Below are 21463 nucleotides of genomic sequence, written 5' to 3' on the forward strand. Positions count from 1 at the left end.
AACTTTGAAAGAAAGTTTCCACCCCTCAAATTACAATATTGCTGTGACTGTGTATATAAAGAAGAGAAATTATAAAGATGAGTACTGTCTACAGACAGTGATGCCAAGGGTTGAGGAGAAAAGTGGTAAATCAGCCAGAAATGGAAGGATGGGTAGACACGTGATAAAGTACATACAGTAAAATGTCAATGGTAAAAGCTAGGTGACTGGTATATGAGTGTTCACTGCAAAATTATTTCAAGTTTGCCTTATGTGTGAAAATTTCCACATTAAATGTTAGAAAAAAAAAATCAACGAGCATGAGATTACCAAAGAACCCATGCGATTCACTGCCCTCATTTAAATAACCCTGAGTAAAAGGAACTAGCAGAAAAGGAAGGAGATGAAGACTTCTAAATTTTGAATGAAAAACAATATAAGGAAACAACTTATAGGAACAAAGAAATTCAAAGCCAAAATTTAACATGTGGGGACTGTAGTCATCTTTACCATAGCAAAACAAAGTGAAACAAAAAATATATATGAAACTGTTTAAAAAAAATTGAGATTGATGTCTAATAAGTTGGGTACCTTTTCATACATTTTTTGGCTGTTAGGGTATCTGCTTTTGTAACTTCCATATGTACATACTCCACACACCCAAAAGAATGGCTAAAATTAAATATTAAAATTACAATAGCAAATGTTGGCAAGTATGTGGAGCAACTGAGACTCTCTCATAACATTGCTGGAGGGAGTGTAAATTGATAAAACCACTTTGGAATTGTTTGGCGTTATGTACTAAAATAAAGCACCAATGAAATCACCAATCCTTCATAAAAGCTCAACAGAAATATGTACATATACGGCCAAAAAATGTTCATAGAATGTTCATAGCAGCATTATTCTTAATAGTCCCAAACTGGAAACAACCCATATGTCCATCAAAAATAGAATGGTGGTGCAGTGGTTGAGAGTCCACCTGCCGATGCAGGGGACACGGGTTCATGCCCCGGTTCAGGAAGATCCCACATGCTGTGGAACAGCTAGGCCCGTGAGCCATGGCCGCTGAGCCCGCGCGTCTGGAGCCTGTGCTCCGCAACGGGAGAGGCCACAACACTGAGAGGCCCCCATACCGCAAAAAAAAAAAAAAAAAAAGAATGGAAAAAGTAAATTTGAGTATATTCATACGACAGAATTTTATACTGCTATATATACACAGTACTACTTCATGCAACATGAAAGAATTTCACAAACAAAGTTGAGAAAAAAAAAGCTAGCACAAGAAAAAATATATGATTTTACTTATATAAAGTTCAAAATCAAGTGAAGTTAATCTATGGTGTTACAGATCAGGACAGTAGTCCCACAGACAAGGACGGGGTAAAGACTGGGGTCACTCGGAGGGACTCCGTGGAAGTGGTGTTGATCAATTTTGTAACTTGGATGGTTAGTTATGTGGTGGTTCACCTTGTGACAGTTCATTGAGCTTCACACTTCTGTTGTTTTTTACTTTTCTTTAGGCATGATTTACTTCAAAAGTTTATTTAACAAATTTTTAAATGAACTATAAAATGTCTACAATTTTTTTTCTGGAAAAGAAAAAATAGCCATAAAAGACTCGATTTAAAAATAACCTACTAAGTGGAATCAAATTATTTCCCCTCTATAATCAATGAACATTGTGACAAAGCAAAAAGCCTTTACTTTCAAAAGCTTAAATAAAATCATATTTTCCAAACTGATGAACAGTCACATGTTAAAAAGTATTCTTTCTTTTATTTTTATGTCACATGGATAAAACTAGAAAGACTACATTTCAATCACTAGGATGATTTTAAAGTAACCATTTCATTTTTGATATAAATTAATATTTTTTATATTGGGAGGTTTTAAAGAATTAAATAAGCACTCACTAGATAAAAAATGAAATATGCCTTTTTTGTTGTATAAAATGATATTCTTTCAATTTCAAATTTCAAAAGTTCCTTTATCTTTTTGATATGTTTAACAAAGGATAAACATTGTGTCACTTTAATGCACTTAATAGATAAGAAATAATTTGTAAGTAGCATTAGTGAAAACAATTTAAGACACAAATCAGCTTTTAGGAAAATAGCACAGTTTGATGCAAGTTTATCTCCTTTCCCTCCCAAAATGAATAAAAGAAATTTATTTTCTGAAGGAACTAAACCAGAAAGGGTTAGGACTTACAGAGACATAGACGGCGTGAAGGAAAGTGAACGTACTCGACCCCAGTGAGGTCCTCCTGCCCACCCCACCCCCAATTCTGTTTCCACAGTGCACGCCCTCACGGACTCTCCTTCAAGTTGCCCACTTCTAAAGGCAAGGAAATCAAAGATTCTTCCCTGGAGAAACAATCTCTACGAAGACTGACGTTTGAGGGGCTTCTAGGAAACAAACTGGTTCATCGGGGGTCACCCTAAAATGGCAATCACTAGTGACACGTGGGGGTCATGCATCCAGAGCTTCCAACTAGCTAGCAGGTATTTCATTCTTAAAATGTAACACGAAGCCCCCAATCCTCAGACATTTCAAGTAATTTCGAGTACACAGCAACCATACTAGGAGCAGAAGAAACTTCAAAAATACTGGCATTAATATCCTGAGAGAGAGATGAGCAAGCACTGTATTCAACCTATGAATAGGATGTTATAAAAACAGCAACAACTGACAACTTAAAAAGAGCTCTTAGAATTTAAAGCATGGCAGATGAAGTAATGCAGTAGATTTGATGATAAAGTCAAGGAAGTTTCTAGAAAACAGATTAAACAGACAAAATTGAAAGCTAAGAAAGAAAAGAAAGTTAGAGGATCACTCTACAAGGGTCTAGCATCCAAAAAAAACCAGAAGTTCTAGAAATGGGAACAGACAATGGATAGCAGGGAATTATAAAAAGAAACATTTGAGAAAGTTTCCCATTACTTAAGGACATGAATCTCTTGATTGAAAGGATCCACTGAAATGAAATGCCCACTTCAATGACAGCAACAACAAAAAACACCCACAATAAGACACAGCATTCATGAAATTTCAGAATAACAGAAATTGGAAAAAAAACAAAAAAAAAGACCCTAACAACTTCTGGAGGGTGGGGGTGGGGGGGAATAGATCTCATACAAAGGAATGGGAATCAGAATGTCACCGGACTTGTCAACAGCAAAGCTGCATGCTAGAAGACATTAGAGCAATGTCCTCAGATTTTTAAAGGAAAGTGATTTTTCAATCTAGAATTCTATATCTAACCAAACTATCAAGACTAAGGGTAGACTAAAAACATTTTCAGACAGGTAGGGCCTTGAAATTATTGGAGGATGTACCTTACTACAATGAGGGAGGAACTCAAGTAAAAGAAGTAAGTAGGATTCAAGAAAAAGGTTTCAACGTAGAAGGAATTCCCAAGGACAGCTGTGTACCAGGCTTACAAAGTAAGCTGTCTAGACTACCAAGGCCAGTTTCCAAGGGGAAAAAAATGTAGAACTGATAGAGGTTTAACAACTGTGTTTTTTAGATAGCTTATACAAAGGCTTGAAAGATACTGATTGAAATATATGGGAAAATCAGCATTAGGCCCATTAAAAGCTAATGAAGAAGCAAGACAATCATTAACCCCGCAAAAACAAAGAGAGAAAAAGAAATGTAAAACAGTAGCACGGGGCTCAGCATCAAACAATACAACAACATCTGATTTAAGATGTCACAATATTATGAGGAAATGAAAAGCGTAAGGAAGAGAGGTTTTAACAGTGTTCAATAGAAAGAGAGTCAACAGGTAAAGTGCAAAATAGGTAAATTAAGAAATAGTAACATAAACATGTTATTTAGAAACATGGAGGCAAATACCAGAAAAATTAGCTCAACTTGTTGAAAGCTCTTCCTTGGATGTGGGTAGGAAGGGTGAAGTAGGGGACTATATAGTTTGTTATAAGCTTTACCATTTAATTAAAAAAAATTTTATAACAGCTTTATTGAGACATAATTCATATACCACACAATTCACTTGTTTAAAGTGTACAATTCAGTGGTATTTAGTATATTAACAGAATTGTGCAACCATCACGACAATCAATTTCAGAATATTTTCATCATCCCCCAAAAGAAACCAAATACTCCTTAGTAGCCACTCTGCATTTCCCCCAAATCCCTCCTTTGTTCTTGTTTTTAGTTTTAAATTGTAAAATATACATCATACAAAATTTACTACTTTAACCATCTTTAAGTGTGCAGTTCAGGGGCATGAAGTACAGTGACACTGTTGTGCAACCGTCACCACCATCCATCGCCAGCACTTTTTCACCTTCCCACAACCAACAAGAACACCCCCACTGCCTCACTCCCCCAACCCCCTGCTGGGGGCTGTTACACTGTTCTACTTTCTAGGTACCTCATTTAAGTGGAATCATACAATATCTGTCATTTTGTGCCTGGCTTATTTCACTTAACACAATGTCTTCAAGGTTTATCCATGTTGTAGAATGTATCAGAATTTCATTCTTTTTTTAAGGCTGAGTAATATTCCATTGCATATACACACACATTTTAGTTATCCATTCCTCTGTTGATGGACTGGTGGGATGCTTCTACCTTTTGGCTACTGTGAATAATGCTGCCATGAAAATGGTGCATAAATATCTGTTCAACTCCCTGCTTTAAATTCCTTTGTGTATATACCCAAAAGGTAGAATGAAATGTTTCATTTTTTGACGAATGGCCACACTCTTTTCCACAGTGGCCGTGCCACTTTATATTTCCATCAGCAACACACAAGGGTTCCAATTTTTCCACATTCTTGCCAACACTTAATTGTTTTCGATTTTTTGTTTGTTTGTTTTTAATAATAGCCATTCTAATGGGTTTGAAGTAGTACCTCATTGTGGTTTTGATTTGCATTTTCCTAATGATTAGTAATGTTGAACATCTTTTCATATGCTTATTGGCCATTTATTTATCTTCTTTGGAGATATTTCTATTCAAGTCCTCTGCCCATTTTTGATTTGGTTTGTTTTCTTTTTGTTGTTGAGTTTTAGGAGTTCTTTATATAGTCTGAATATTAACCCCTTTATCAGATATTTGATTTGTAATTCTTTTCTCTCATTCTGTTGAATGTCTTTTTATTCTATTGATAGTGTCCTCTGATGCACAAGTTTCTAATTTTGATGAAATTCAATTTACGTTTTCTTTTGTTGCCTGTGCCATTGGTGTCATATCCAAGAAACCACTGTCAAATCCAATGTCATGAAGCTTTTTCTAAGAGTTTTATAGTTTTAGCTCTTACTTTTAGGTCTTTGATGCATTTTGGGTTAATTTTTGCATATGGTGTTAGGTAAGGGTTCAACTTCATTCTTTTGCATGTGAATTTCCAGTTTTCCCAACTCCATTTGTTGAAAAGACTATCTTTTCCTCATTGAATAGAGAATTGGCATCCTTACTGAAAATCATTTGACCACATATGCAAGGACCACATATGTCTGGGCTCTCCATTCTGTTTCCTTGGTTAATATGTCTGTCTTTATGTCACTAAAGACAGTACACTGTTTTTTTTTTTTTTTTGCTGTATGCGGGCCTCTCGCTGTTGTGGCCTCTCCCGTTGCGGAGCACAGGCTCCGGACGCGCAGGCTCAGCGGCCATGGCTCCCGGGCGCAGCCACTCCGCGGCATGTGGGATCTTCCCAGACCGGGGCACGAACCCGTGTCCCCCGCAGCGGCAGGCGGACGCTCAACCACTGCGCCACCAGGGAAGCCCAGTACACTGTTTTGATTACTATAGCTTTGCAGTGAAATTTGAAATCAGAAAGTATGAGTCCTCTAACTTTGTTCTCCCTTTTCCAGATAGTTTTGCTATTCAAGGTTCCTTGAGATTCCATATGAATTTTAGAACAAATATTTCTATTTCTGCAAAAATGTCACTGAAATTTTGATAGGGGTTGCATTGAATCTGTAGGTTGCTTTGGGTAGTATTGACATCTAAAGTATATTAAGTCTTCCAATCCATGAACAAAGGATGTCTTTCCATTTATTTACATCTTCTTTAATTTCTTTCAGCAATGTTTTATAGTTCTCAATGTACAAATCTTCCACCTCCTTGGTTAATGTGATTATTTTATTCTTTTGATTTACTGTAAATAGAACTGTTCGTTTCTTTTTCAGATTGTTCATTATTAGTGAAAGTATTTGATTTTTAAATAAGACCCATGTGTTACACTGACAAAAGGTATACATCAAAAAGAGGAGAAACATATTGCAATTCTCCAAAGCTCAAGTTTAGTCATAAAGGAGATAAACTGCATTTTAAAAGTTTACATTATTTTTATTTATTTATTTATTTATTTTTTGCGGTACACAGGCCTCTCACTGTTGTGGCCTCCCCGTTGCGGAGCACAGGCTCCGGACGCGCAGGCTCAGCGGCCATGGCTCATGGACCCAGCCGCTCCGCAGCATGTGGGATCTTCCCAGACCAGGGCACGAACCCGTGTCCCCTGCATCGGCAGGCAGACTCTCAACCACTGCGCCACCAGGGAAGCCCAAAAGTTTACATTATTCAATCAGATTCTGAACTTAAAATTTAAAAAAATTCTGACATTTCATACTCTTCAGTATACTGTACTGTAAGAATGAAAGTAAATTTCCATATATCTTCCTGTTGACCTGTAATTTTCTTATTGCAAATAGAATTTGCTTTAGTTAAAAAAAAAAAAAATCACACCCGTTAACTTACTCCACCAGAGACGAGGAAATATATCAACAAAGAATTATCTTTTGCAATACCTGATTTCCTATACTTTTTTCTTCACATATGTTTTGCCAGATTCTGTCAGTACTCCTGTTCTAGCAAAACTCCTCATTACTGGAGATATTCGATAGAGGTTCTACATGGGGATTTCAACCCAGACTGGGAGGGTGAATGGGAAGAATTTAATGGATTGTTTTAATTCTTCTGCTTCTGCTTTTCTAAGATCATAGCACCTGAAGATGCCAAAAGACATCTAGAAGGTTTAGAGTTAAATAAAATAACAAAATCAACAACAGGGCTTCCCTGGTGGCGCAGTGGTTGAGAGTCTGCCTGCCGATGCAGGGGACGTGGGTTCGTGCCCCGGTCCGGGAAGATCCCACATGCTGCAGAGCGGCTGGACCCGTGAGCCATGGCTGCTGAGCCTGCGTGTCCGGAGCCTGTGCTCCACAACGGGAGAGGCCACAGCAGTGAGAGGCCCGCGTACCGCAAAAAAAAAAAAAAAAAAAAAAAACTCAACAACAAAACACAAAGTGTAAGATGAAAACTTTGGTTCAATAATTATATTAGATGTAGCCAAAGTGGCTTTGCTGTAAGCCTAAGAATGTACAATTTGAATGTGAGGGAAAAGTTATAAAATTACTTTTAGAATTCCAACTGTCTACACAAATTCCAGATCAGAACTCTAGGAAAAAATGAATTTTTGAGACCTTCTTCCCTTCCATCTGTCTATCAATCAAATATTTATTGAATCACTGTTATATTTCCAAAACTATGCTAGGCACTGAGGACACAAAAACAAAAATAAATATTCAACCCCTGCTTTCACAGATCTCATCATGTAAGGTGGTAACAAAGCAATGTGTGGGTGGCACCTTAGGTCAAGGGTAGGTAGTGAGGGAGATGTCAGGAAAGGAAGAGGTGACCTGGGTTGAGTCTTGAAGGAAGAATAGGAAGTAGGGATTATCTCTGATGTATTGGGCAATTGGGCTACAAAGATTAATCAGAGAAAATCTGTAGTTAGGTCAGTAGTGGAAAAAAGCCACATAACTACTTACAAAACAGTAAGATGAAATGTTATAAGACAGACATGTTACAAAAATAAAGAAGAACAAACTCAGTGAGGAAGGGGAACACAGCATAGGAAAAGCAGCACACAGAAGCCAACGTCTGAGCTGAATCACGGGGGCTTGCAGATACTAAATGGGCCACAACACGGGGAGGACAGTATAGCACTGGAACAAATGTACAAAAGTGAGACACGAAGGACGTCTTGCATGGTTGGAATCTGCATGTGGTTTAGTTTGGCTAAAACTGAAATGTAGCAAAAGGAGGGGTGAGGAGGGAAATACAGTGAGAAAGGAAGGAAGAACTCATGAATGAAGCTGGGAGATGCTAGTGACAAAACCTTCATATTTCTTTTTTTTCCCTGAAAAACTATGCTTATTTTTCATTTGAGTGTTAAGAATTTTTCTTATTCCTCTGTGGGAATACTTGATACACTAAATATAGTAACTTTTGTCATTAAAAATACTTTTTAAAAACTTTAGTTTTAAGTTTTATTCATCATTAATTTGCAGAAGCTTTAAAGTCTGATATAGTTAAATTAATTGGTTTTTTTTTTGTAATCGATGGCACTGTTTTTATGTTTGGAAAGTCCAGTTGGAAGGTTACTGCAAGAAATATCATTAAAGACCTAACACAAGGTAAAATGGGGGGAGGAGAACCAAGGTAGATTCGATTAATAGTATGTGAGAGGAGAGAGACTAGGAGAAAAAAATCACTATCTGGAAGGCAAGATGCATCAGAGGACACCTTCCCAATGAAGGAGCCTGAGTTGGGTCAGCTGAAGATGGAGGACGAATAATACTAGAATATTAGCTTCAAGCTTCAAGGGAGACAAGGGAGGCAAATCCACATTTGCTCTCTCTAGGGTTAGTTATTGTTTCCAGTTGCTATAGATCTACAAAATCCTAAGTTTTCTCTTAAGTTCACTAAAATGTAACTTTTAAAACTTCAGAGTATTATAGTGAATCTCAGCACACGTATGGCTTTGATGGTTTCATTAAAACGGTAATTATCAAACTGAATTCCATTCTAATTCCACATGATTCAAGTGAGCAATTCATTTTTCCTCCCAGTAAACTCCTAAGTTTTCTCTTATAGATCTACTTTTTGCTCTAAATTCTGTGACCAGGGCTTCCCTGGTGGCGCAGTGGTTAAGAATCTGCCTGCCAATGCAGGGGACACGGGTTCGAGTCCTGGTCCAGGAAGATCCCACATGCCGCGGAGCAACTAAGCCCGTGCTCCACAGCTACTGAGCCTAGGCTCTAGAGCCCGCGAGCCACAACTACTGAGCCTGTGTGTCACAACTACTGAAGCCCGTGTGCCTAGAGCCTGTGCAACGCAACAAGGAGTAGCCCCTACTCGCCACAACTAGAGAATGCCCACACGCAGCAATAAAGAACCAATGCAGCCAAAATAAATGAATATAAATAAATAAACTTAAATTCTATGACCAGCAAGAAATTTAACCTAATGAAACAAGTTAAAAGAAAACCTTTTGGTTGTTTCAACTTCTATTTTTTTGGCTTTTAAGAATCCATGATGGCCTGAGCTTGACATAAGCTTTCGGACATATCCAAAAATTTATGCGAAAAGCAGTGAATAAAATGCCGGCATCAAACCTTATTAACTTATGGGTAAAAGTAAAATAATCTAGATTCACTCTGGCTACAGAAAACAGATTACTCACCTGCGACCACATTCTGAATATTTACCAATATTTTTTAATATTAAGGCAGCTGTTAGTCGGATGTGTTTAGTTATTGGTCCCTCTTTTTCATCCTTAAAAAGGAAAAGAAAAGAAAAAGAATGAAGATCTAAATCACACAGTGTGCACACATTTACAGATAAGGCTTTCGAGGCTTACTCACTGTAAAATCTCGAAAGACAAGGTTTCTTGATCCTCTCCTAAGAGCCATAAGGGCAGCACTGGGATGATTCACAATGGCCTTTTGTGCTCTAGGAGTTGAGCTTGTGCCCCCTACAGCTGGCTGCCTAAATTGACCAGAGAGAGAAAGAGACTGTTAACATGATGCAGCAGACAGACTGATAACGAATGACCAACCTGCCAACCCCTAAGGTGGTTACTCTGAAACTCTGGACATAGGGTGAGTAAAAGCTCCCATGGCCCAGCAGTAATATTCACTCTTGTGTCAGCCTAGGCATAAGGGCTCTCGGTATCAAGGAGAAGTTTCAAGTCTTTTATTTTCCGATCTATCAACTTTAAAGCAAACAACAGATGTTCTGGTACAGCCCATATATAAATACAACATAGTATTCAAAGTTGTGAAGTTTACATCTTTGAATGCAATGTAAAGATGTTAACAAAGACTAGTGTACAATTTGAGCTGCAAATTATTTTTGCTAAACTGTACCTAGGAGTAAAATAATATTACCTGAGAATGTACTGGTATATGTATAGGTCACCCAGGAAAAGATAACCTAATATGATAATAATACAAAATTATGCCAACTATTACACTTCAAACTATTACTATGTTACATAATTTTTCTTCATTATTTACCAATTTCAATCAATTCTTTCAGTATAGCTCTACTGTTCTTTAGGAAAGATACAGAATGGAGGGACTGCAGAGGTAGATTTTATATAAAATCAGATTTCAAACTACTCTAGGTCTCCTTCGCCAAGCAGAAAAATTGTACCAGTATCTGCTGTATTCTGGTGGGGCAGGAGTGGCGAGAGCACTGGCTCACAGTGAGGAAATCCTATTTCTGACACTGTAACTAGCTGCACGACTTTCAAGTTCAGTTTGCCCCTTTGTGCTTCAGGTTTTGCATCTGTAAAGTGGGGATATTTCTGGCACCTTTTTACATGAGTAAAGTAATTCTGAATATTAAGTAAGTTAACATAAAAGCAATCTTTAAATTGTAAACCACTTTTTATCTATATCTACTTATAGATGTCTACAAGTAAGGATATCTATATATGGACACAGATGAAAATTATTATTAGATTTTATGTATAAGTGACAAAGATTTTTGATTGATTGTAACTGATATACCAAATATAAATTCCTCCAAATTTGAGCAAAATCAAACATACTGCAACATACTCTTATAGGCTACATAATACATAGAAATTAAATACAGTTCACCCTTGAACAACATGGGAGTTAGGGGCACCCACTCTCTCTGCAGTGAAAAATCCGCATATAACTTTACAGCTGGCCCTCCACATCCACAGTTCCACATTTGTGGGTTCAACCAACCACAGATGGTGCAGCACTGTAGTATTTACCGTGACAAAAATCCGCGTATAAGTAGATCCTCCCAGTTCATATCTGTGTTGTTCGAGGGTCAACTGTGCAGTGAAATTTACAGAAAAAGATACTTGGCAGAAAAATGACTTTCTACTGCCTTTAGGGTAAAATCCAAACTCATGATTATGGCTTATGAAACCCTCAGCTATTTACTCCTCATTCTTTGGGTCTCAGTTTGGATGTGCTTTCTATCAGAAAGCCTTCCCTGGTCTCCTAGGTTGGTTTAGGTGGGCTCTCACAGTGTCTTGTGCATATCTTCATTTTAGGACTTATTACACCATATAATAAGAATTACCTATACCTCTCATTGCATCTCCAGACTTGAAAACAGCAAAACATCTTGGTCACGTATACCTCGTGCTATACCTTAGTGCCTAGCACGTGGAATAAATAGTAATGGAGAGAATAAAGTAAACAGTAATGGAATGAATAAAGTATGTAAGCAGCTTCTGTGTTCCTATACTTCTGGTTCTCTGTCTAAAATTTCAACTCTGTGAAGTTACACTATATCTTGTTCTTAGAATTCCCTATGTCTGGCATAATGCCCAGTACACAGCAGTATCTCAATAAATGGTGACAAATTAATTTATTTTCACATTATGAGAATTTAAAATACAGTTGTCCCTTGGTGTCCACGGGGGATTGGGTCCAGGACCCTCTGTGGATACCAAAATCCTGGAACCAATCCCAGGTAGATACCGAGCGATGACTGCCTTTGCATATAACCTCCACACATCTTCCTGTGTGCTTTGAATCATCTCTAGACTACTTATACACCCAATACAATGTACATGCTATGCAAATAGTTGCCAGTGCATGGCAAATTCAAGTTTTGCTTTTTGGAGCTTCCTGACATTTTTTTTTTTCCAAGTATTTTTGATCCCTGGTTGGTTGAATCCTCAGATGCCGAACCTGAGGATATGGAGGGCTGACTGTATTTTTCAGGTTACAGAGTTTACAACTAAAGGCCTCAGAAACAGAACAGGAAATACTATGTAAATCTAATAAGGACCTTACAGGAATCTACAGCTAACTCAGAACTTGACTACAAGTATGTGTTCATGAAATAATAGGTAAATGAATAACCATAGAGTAAATGTGACATACACAATTTTATATTGGACCCTCACATGCCACCTTGGCCTCTCCTCAGGAGTAGCTGTAAGAATAAATCTCTTTGCCATTATCAAGTACATGTTCAACTACTCTCTCAAAGGACAAAGAACCATATATTTATTTGCAGTTTACAAAGCATTTCTCATATATCATCTGTCATTACTTCCAATGACTTGTCTACAAAGTGGAATCAAAATATTAGAGCTACAAGGTACTTACAGACCATGTGGTCCAGCCAAAATGAGAAGTGATTCCTAGGGCATTTACACCATTTGAACAGGGTCACATACATAGCTGGTTAATGGTAGAGGTGGACTACAACCCAGGTTTCCTGTCTCCCGACATACTAAATGGCCTTTTATTACTAAGTTTTGCCTGGTTTCCTGATTTGTCTTTTTTTATGTGCAACAGGAAGTGAACTCAGATTCCTTACTTGATAGAAGATTTCTGACTTCCTGCTTGTCCTGGTTCGTCTTGTTTTAATCCTGCAAGCAGGGCATCCTTTGAACAGTGTTTGTCCTTTTTGAGAAAGAGGAAGTAAAAAACATATGCATCAAGATCTTTAACACAACCAAATGAGTTACAAACCAAATAGTATTAAGAAAGTGTACCTGTAAGTGGGTAATGAAAGAAAACCTCTGTCGCTGAAAAGGCTCACAACCTTCCCAAAGACACTGCCCTGGATATACGTCCTTCCCTCCATGTTCAGTTGCTGCATGGTAGAAAACCTGTGAGGGGGTCTGAAACCACCTACAAAAAATAAAAGCAGTAGAAGTTTTCTAACACTTAGATATGTTCTTTAAAATAGAAAACCTGCTCTCCTAATATAAAAGCTCCAGATCAATGTATAGAAATATTAAGCAAAACAGTGCAAACAAATTTCAAGTTCATTTCATTTCAAAGAATATTTTTTAAATTTCTGCTTATATTTAAAGTCAAATACTCAATTGTTCTGAACACTTCTGGTAATTTGTTTTAAGCCTAGTGTTTCATTCTTAATTCCCTACCTTCAATGAAGGTCAGTTAAGAATCTCTTGAAAGTAAATAAAATTTCATTTAAAAACACAACAGAACATTATCTTATAAACAAATACCATACTCTTGTACTTTTAGAAGCTGCTCAAGCATTTATCAGATTTCATATTACATATAATAAACTCTAGCATATTCAAGCTAAAAATCTAAATGCTACACATTTTGGTGACTCTGACTTTTTAGTTGAATTCACATTTTGTATGTCCATCTATGTTTAAGAAGTCATGTCTCTCGTTTCTCCAACATCACACCCTATTCACTCACAGACCCTGAGGCTTAATATTAATAATACAAATGCCTGAGTGTATCCGGCCAAGGACAGAAACCTGAAGAAAATCAGATACTATACTCCCTTGTTAATTAGAATACATGGTAATGAAAGAATACTGGAATCCAGACAGCAAAGAATACGTTAAAAGACTTCAATTACTAATTAGTAACTCAAACATTTATACAGTCAATAGCTTTGAAGTTTATGGCAGCTCTCTCAGGATCTAATTTTTTATGGATGTCAGATAAACGTGTCTATATTTGAGCCAATTTTTGATGTGGAGCACATATATTTCAAATTAATATTCCTTCAGGAAATGATAGGCATTTTAAAATAAATTTTAATCAAAAGAATTAAATACTGAATTATAAAAGACAAGGTCAAAAATCATTGTAACTGACATATTTCATACCATTTATATTCATCTATATAAATACTTACCAAAAGTTTATTGTAAAACTATCATGGGTTCGAAGAATTATTATTAGTGTAGTGTGTTAAAGTGTCCACACTACCCAAAGCAATCTACAGACTCAATGCAATCCCTATCAAAATTTCAATGGCATTTTTCATAGAAATAGAACAAGCAAGCCTAAAATTTGTATGAAACCACAAAAGACCCCCAAAAGCCAAAGTAATCTTGAGAAACATGAAAAGCTGGAGGCATCATGTGCCGTGATCTCAAACTATATTACAAAGCTATAGTAATCAAAACAGTATGGTATTGGCATAAAAACAGACACATAGATCAATGAAACAGAACAGAGAGCCCAGAAATAAACCTATATATAGTCAATTAATTTGTGATAAATATATGATAGAAAAAAAGACATTGTCTTCAATAAGCAGTATCGGTAACACTGGATAGCCACATGCAAAAGAATGAAACTGGACTGCTCTCTTATACCATACAAAAAAATTCACTCAGAATGGATTAAAGACTGCAATGTAAGGCCTGAAATCATAGAACGCCTAGAAGAAAACATAGGTGGTAGGCTCCCTGACATAGGCTTCAGCAATGATTTTGTAGATTTGACACCAAAAACAAAGCCGACGATAAGCAAAAATAAACAAGCAAAAATAAACAAGTGGGACCACATCAAACTAAAAAGCTTCTGCAAAGCAAAGGAAACAATCTACAAAATGAAAAGACAATGTACTGAATGGGAGAAAGTATTTACAAATCATATATCTGATAAGGTATTAATATCCAAAATATATAAAGAACTCAGCAGCAAAAACCCAAAAACTAAAAAACGGGTCAAGGTTCTAAATAGACATTTTTCCAAAGAAGACATACAGGTACATGAAAAAATGCTCAACATCACTAATCAAAACCACAAAGAGATATCACCTCACATCTGTGAAGATGACTACTATCAAAAACACAAGAAATAAGAAGTGTTTGTGAGGATATGGAGAAAACAAAACCCTTGCCCCTGTGCACTCTTGGTGAGAATGTAAATTGGTGTGGCCACTGTGGAAAACAATATAGAGGTTTCTCAAAATATTAAAAATAGAACTACCATATGATCCAGCAATTCCTGTTCTGGATATTTATCCAAATAAATGAAGACACTAACTTGAAAAGATATGTGCATCCCCATGCAGCATTATTTATAACAGCCAAGATACAGAAACAACCTAAATGTCCATTGACAGATGAATGGAAAGAAAATGTGGTACACACACACACACACACACACACACACACATATACACACACAGAAATATTAGCCATAAAAAAAGAACAAAATCTTGCCATCTGAGACTACTTGGATGGACCTCAAGGGAATCATGCTAAGTGAAATTTGTCAGACAGAGAAAGACAAATACCCTATGACCTCACTTAATATGTGGAAGCTGCAAAAAAGAAAAACAAAACAAAACAAGACAAACCCTCCTACTAAGCTCATCGGTAAAGAGAAGAGACTGGTGGTTGTCAGGGGCAGGAGATGGGAGGGCGGAATGTGAAATAGGTGAAGGAAGTCAAAAGGTACAAAATCCTAGTTATAAAATAAATAACTCATGGGGATGTAATTTTTTAAAAAGTTTACTGTGTAACTAAAATAAGTAAGTACATTTTTAGTTTTGGAATTTCTTTTACTTTTCAGTACTCATAATGCGATTTCATTAATATGAAATATATGACTGGAGTGCAACTAACTGTCACAAGAAAACAGTTCTTATTGTACTTTTAAGATTTTACCTAAATACTATTAATTTATTAATTGAAAAGTAAAATTGTTTACACACACACAAACCAAAATCCAAATGTACTACTACTTGTCACTAGTCAAAATGGTATCTATTTTTAAACTATTTTGCAATACATTACATGAATCAAGTTTATTTACAATACACAAAATTGATGAATTCACCAGTCACAACAAAGAAGGACGAAGTTAGTATTTCTTTAGATCAATTTAAATTACTAAATATACAAAACTCTGTGTGTGTGTGGTTTTAAGACAAGAATTTTTAAGTGCTCACTTTACCTGGCCAAGACAGAATCTACTATTTCCCTCTTACCTACTATGTTTCCCTTCATCCTAAGTCTATTTTCTCTTTATTCATCTAACTGTTCGAGTCATACAAACCAGTCTCTGACTGACTATGGTACAAGGTGAAGTTCTAAAATAGTGATGAAGTTGGCTACAGTGATCATATGAGGGTGGAGAGAAGTTAGGGATTCCAAATCCTCTAAGTGGAATATCTGGATTTAAAATGCTTAAATGTAATTTCAATGCAAAACTGAGTTTTCAGAACACTATGGATTTTTCTGAGATGAAGAATAAGACATGAAGTGGGATGTCACTACTGTTTACAAGTGTGTCTAAACAATCTTCCTACTACCTTTCCATCAACAACCTACCCCAAGTCCCCCAAAACAAACAACATGTTCACTTAAAGAGATCAGAAAAATTCAAAAGAGCAACCAAATGAAAATAAAAATTCTCTGTGATCCAATTATCCAGATTGCTAACATTTTGGTATATATGCTTTAAGTCTTCTCTGTGTATATGTGTTTTTTAAACGAAACTGAGTCTGTTTTGTTTTTTTAATTGAAGTATAGTTGATGTACAATGTTGTGTTAGTTTCTGGTGTACAGCAAGTGATTCAGTTATACATATATTTATCCTTCCCCCATGCCCTTCCCCTTGGTAAACATAAGTTTGTTTTCTGTCTGTGAGTCTGAGACTGGGTCTGTTACTGATACAATTTTATATACTGCTGCCACAGTATGGTTAGATGGTGCCTTTGCACAAATCTAAAGAACGCCTTCCTTAAGATTCTTTACTGCCATCTGCTGAAAAACTGTTGTAATAAATATGTAATTTCTGGCATGTACCATCTGAAGGGTGCCTCCCCTCCTCCCCACACACAACCACAGGCAGACGAAATGGGCAAATAACATTTCTCTGAAACACATTTTACTTACTGTTAATCTAGCTTCCAGGGTGGCTGGGGGGCTTAAATGTGATGATACGTGTAAAATTATTTGGCAAACAGTATGCCAACAATAAATTATCATCACGATCGTTATTACTAGTAGTAGTCGTTGTAGTGGTGGCACTGGTAACCTCTTTTTTTTTAACCTTGCCCACCCGACTAATCATCTATTCTGAGATCTTTCCCACAACTATTCCCAAACTGTCAAGCTTTGATCAATAAAATTTAGCCCACCTCCAAGTTAATGGTCCCGATTATCAAGTGACTCTTACTATTACTCACAACTCATTTTATTAATTTCTGCTCCTAAAAACATTCCCCACAGAAACTGCTCCAAACTTTCACCTTTTGTTAAACACTGAACCTCAATCTTACTATTTTAGAGCTCATCTTCACCTGTATTAGTGTATAGGGACTTTCATATTTCTGAAGAAAAAAAAAAGATTACTGAAGGAACTTAAGTTACTCTATTAGAGCTTCCTTAACTTCCTTTTTCTATATAATAAATCTTCTGTCATTAATCATCTTTCCTTCCCTTGGATATTACCCAGAAGTAGTCACTGTTTTCAGAGTTAACTCCTTCACTTATACACTGGATTCTATTGTGTTCCTTCATAAGCTACCCGTTCTTTTGCATCTTCTATCTTTTCCTTTCTACTGAATCTTATACTTAAGTGTAACAATATAAATGCTACTCCAACTAAAAACAATAGAGACAACACTTTTTCTTTGATCCTGTTACTTTCACAAAAGATAGAAACTAGATTTACAATATTTGACAAAGTGATACAAAATTTAATACCTAATACATTTATTATAGTAACTATATCTGATGCTTTTTTTCTCAGTCATTGGCCATCTTTCAAAGATATATATTATTTTCAATTACATCACCAGTACAATTTATAATGGCTAGTCCCCTGCTCATTACGTAAATAACTGCAGCTAAAGCTCAGGATTAGCTTTTATGCTTTCACTGAAATCCCTTTCAGCCAAATTCCTTTTTTCTTTTATCCTAGTGAAAAGCTGTTTGGTTAAACTAACAAGTTATTCACAGAAGGCTACTAGGTCCAAGTTTCCTGATTCCAACTCCCCTAAGCAAACAATGAAGGTTAAATCACTGTGTACCAAAACTTTTAAAAGCTAAAAACCATTACTTTATTGGTGTAATCTATACTGTGATTATTATTGTCACTTTTCCTACCATCAAACACTTCCTTAGGCATCATGAAAACGTAAGTGAAGTAAATGAAGCACACTTTTTCTACTACTTTAAGATTTCATTACTTAAAAGCCTGCAACCTATGCAAGGAGGTAATATATTAATAATATATTTTAAATGTTATGATATTTTAATAATTCACCATATGCAAAAGAACAGTTTAAAAGCAAACATCTGTATCTATGAAGCTAAGATTGTTTTCTTTGTCTTTAAAACATAACTAAAAGGGCTGAAAATAGCACTTCAGTTCAGGTAGTTTCATTTACAGTTTTCTTAATTGCTCAAGTTCTTGGCAGGCTATTTTTCTTTTATTCCATATCCCTCTTAATAGCCCTCCTGCTGCAAAAAAAAATTTAATTTGACTTAAAACACATGGGATATATATTTTATAAGAAAATTTTAGTTTAGAAGCAAGGTGTGCATTTAAATGTTAATAAATGCACATAAATGATATATCAAAAAATCTACACTGCAAATGTATTTTAGGTTTAAAAAAAGCTGTATTATTAGTTGTAGAACAATTACCTTTTACTTCAACCCTTGACATCTAGTTGTTTTACATAGATAATATTCTATGGCAAAAGAAATGTCAAAGGTACACATTATTTGTATTTAAAGATTTAGTAAAAAGCTGCTAAAACTTGGAGGTGGGGGAAGCCCAAACCAACAACCTTGCTGGGAGACTAAACCCAATTTTATTATATCCAGTTGTTAAAGTTCAAAATATAAAAAAAGACAACTACTGGGAATTCCCTGGCGTTCCAATGGTTAGGACTCTGAGCTTCCACTGCAGGGTGCACGGACTCGACTCCTGGTCAGGGAACTAAGATCCCACAAGCCACGCAGCACGGCCAAAAAAAAAAAAAAAAAAAAAAAAAGACAGCTATTAAAAGAAATTAGTTTATTGCTTTAATATAGGACTAAAAATTACAAATGCAAACTGGACAGCCCAAAATCAGTACTTGTGTTCTTGGAAACTAAATGTTGCTGTTGCTACAGAAATGAATTCTCCACTCTCAGCTCCTTTGCCCCAGTCAGTCCAGATTCAAAGCCACAGATAGGAACGACTGACTGACTGGCTTAGCTACCAGAGGCAATGAGGAAAGAAGCAAGTATCTGGCCTATCGTCCTGCCTCCCAGTAACAATTTATGGGAAATATGTCAACCGAGGAAGGGGGTTCCCAAAGGAGGACAGCCAAAACCAACTGCCTTTGGCTCTGCCTCCTTTCCTCCTAATAAGTAATATCAATAATATTATAATAAAATATTAATAAAAGTAGTAATATTACTAAAAACTAACAGAGGAAAGGATTTCTGTATTTGCTCTTTGATCCTCTAGCACCAACTCCTACTAACCTACTGTTCTGTGATGCAGTCACATATTTTACATAGCAAAACAGACAACATATTCTCAGGGATCTTGTTTAAATATGTTTTTAAAATGTGAACCCTCTTGGGCTTCCCTGGTGGCGCAGTGGTTGAGAGTCTGCCTGCCGATGCAGGGGACACGGGTTCGTGCCCCGGTCTGGGAGGATCCCACATACCACGAAGTGGCTGGGCCTGTAAGCCATGGCCGCTGAGCCTGTGTGTCTAGAGCCTGTGCTCCGCAACGGGAGAGGCCACAACAGTGAGAGGCCCGCATACAGCAAAAAAAAAAAAGAAAAGAAAAAACAAATGTGAACCCTGCACTAAAAGCTGAATATGGGCTAAAATAATAGTTATTTGAAAAGTAGTATGGAAGTATATTTGCACAATTTAGGCATTACAATAATGTTATGCTTAATAAACTAAACATAAGCTTGGAGATAAAAATGAATGGTGATGTGTGTATTCGTGTGTTTTTAATGAGATAAATAAAGCACACAAATAAATTTGAGACTTTGGATACTTGCCTGAATTTCTTGAACGCTATGGCAGTATACTACCTCACACTGTTCTTGACAAAGCTGCACACAGTGTAAAGTACCTGAACTTCTGTTTGCTCAGGGCTTATTATGTATCTGGCATATTCACACACATCATGTTATTTGAATTCTATGATGGCTCTCTGAAGAGGGCAAAACTATCCCCACTATACTGCTGAGGAAACAAGCTTTCAAGCTTTCTATAACTTTCCAGAGCCACAGAACTATGTGGCAAGAGCTGGGATTTGAAACCAGATATGTCTAACACTAAAAATCTGATTTTTTTCTACTATACTAGAATACATAATTGTTTACTTGGATAATATCATTACTTGGTAAAAACTGAGGCACTACACTTTTATACACAGTATCTATTATGCTATAAATTTTTTCTGTTTTTAAAATGTTGGCAAATTCTGAAAGCATACTAGGCTTGAGATTAGCATTGGTACATAATTCTCCTTATTTTGTACGCAGTTTCCAAAGAATAAATAAAGAATCTACAGGCTAGACTCTCACCCCAAGAAATTATTTTCCCAAATATTTTAAGTAACAATGAAAAGGACTTCAACACAATTTGGCAAATTTGTCTCATGGTATATAACTTTTTGCTTTCAGGTACCATCTTTAAGTAGTCTTCGGTATTCAGTGTTTGGAAGAAGGAAGCAAGGTAAAAAACAAGCAAACAAAAGAAAACAAAAATAAAAAACAAACCAAAAAACAATTCTGTCATCAACTGTGGAGGAAATTGGGACTTTTCCTAATAATACTTTTTTATTTATGGCAGGTCAGTAGTTAAGGAACACATACTCCTCAAACTGTTACCAAAAAGACTATTACATGAAATTAATCTTACATTTATAAAGGCTTATTAGTTGTATTAGCAAAATACCCAGTGATTCTAGAGCTTTTACATAAAATACAAATGATTTTATAAATATAAAAATAGCACAATGATGAACTATTATCTTGATGGTTGAAAAGACACAATGCCAACAAACTAGGTCAGCAAAGAACTGTTGACTACATAATCAATCTAGTTAATCTTCATTCAATTAATGCACTCAACAAATATTAATTAAAAGCCTTTTATGTGCCAGATATTGTACTAATGTGAAAAAACTTCCAGAAGCCGAAGCATCAACCCTCTGAAGATATCTTCTGGTTTTATGACCACAAAATTCTGACAAAAGATGCTATAAAATGAATTTCATTCTCTTATTCCATGTAACCCATCCTGTTGATCAATCTTATTGATTAATTTCAACTTAAACTGGCAACTTAACTAGAAGTAGGCAGTCATTGATGAAGGCACAGTAGCATGAATTAGAAATTTCCACTCTGGATATCTTACTTGTCAAATATTTTCAAATAATCAAGATGGCAGTTT

The 21463-nt window shown here is 36.1% G+C and overlaps 1 protein-coding gene across 1 annotated transcript in view; it reads right to left on the reverse strand.

The window, feature by feature from the left end:
* ARID2 (AT-rich interaction domain 2) overlaps positions 1–21463 on the reverse strand; it is a 170681-nt gene that overhangs the window by 2432 nt on the left and 146786 nt on the right. The window contains exons 17-20 of the mRNA XM_060166464.1: positions 12800–12938; positions 12622–12707; positions 9663–9786; positions 9482–9573 (exon numbers count right to left, since the gene is read on the reverse strand). Coding sequence (XP_060022447.1) covers positions 9482–9573; positions 9663–9786; positions 12622–12707; positions 12800–12938 — 441 coding nt within the window. The remainder of the gene's footprint in view (positions 1–9481; positions 9574–9662; positions 9787–12621; positions 12708–12799; positions 12939–21463) is intronic.

Source organism: Lagenorhynchus albirostris, chromosome 11 (assembly GCF_949774975.1).
Source record: "Lagenorhynchus albirostris chromosome 11, mLagAlb1.1, whole genome shotgun sequence".
Lineage (NCBI taxonomy): Eukaryota > Metazoa > Chordata > Mammalia > Artiodactyla > Delphinidae > Lagenorhynchus > Lagenorhynchus albirostris.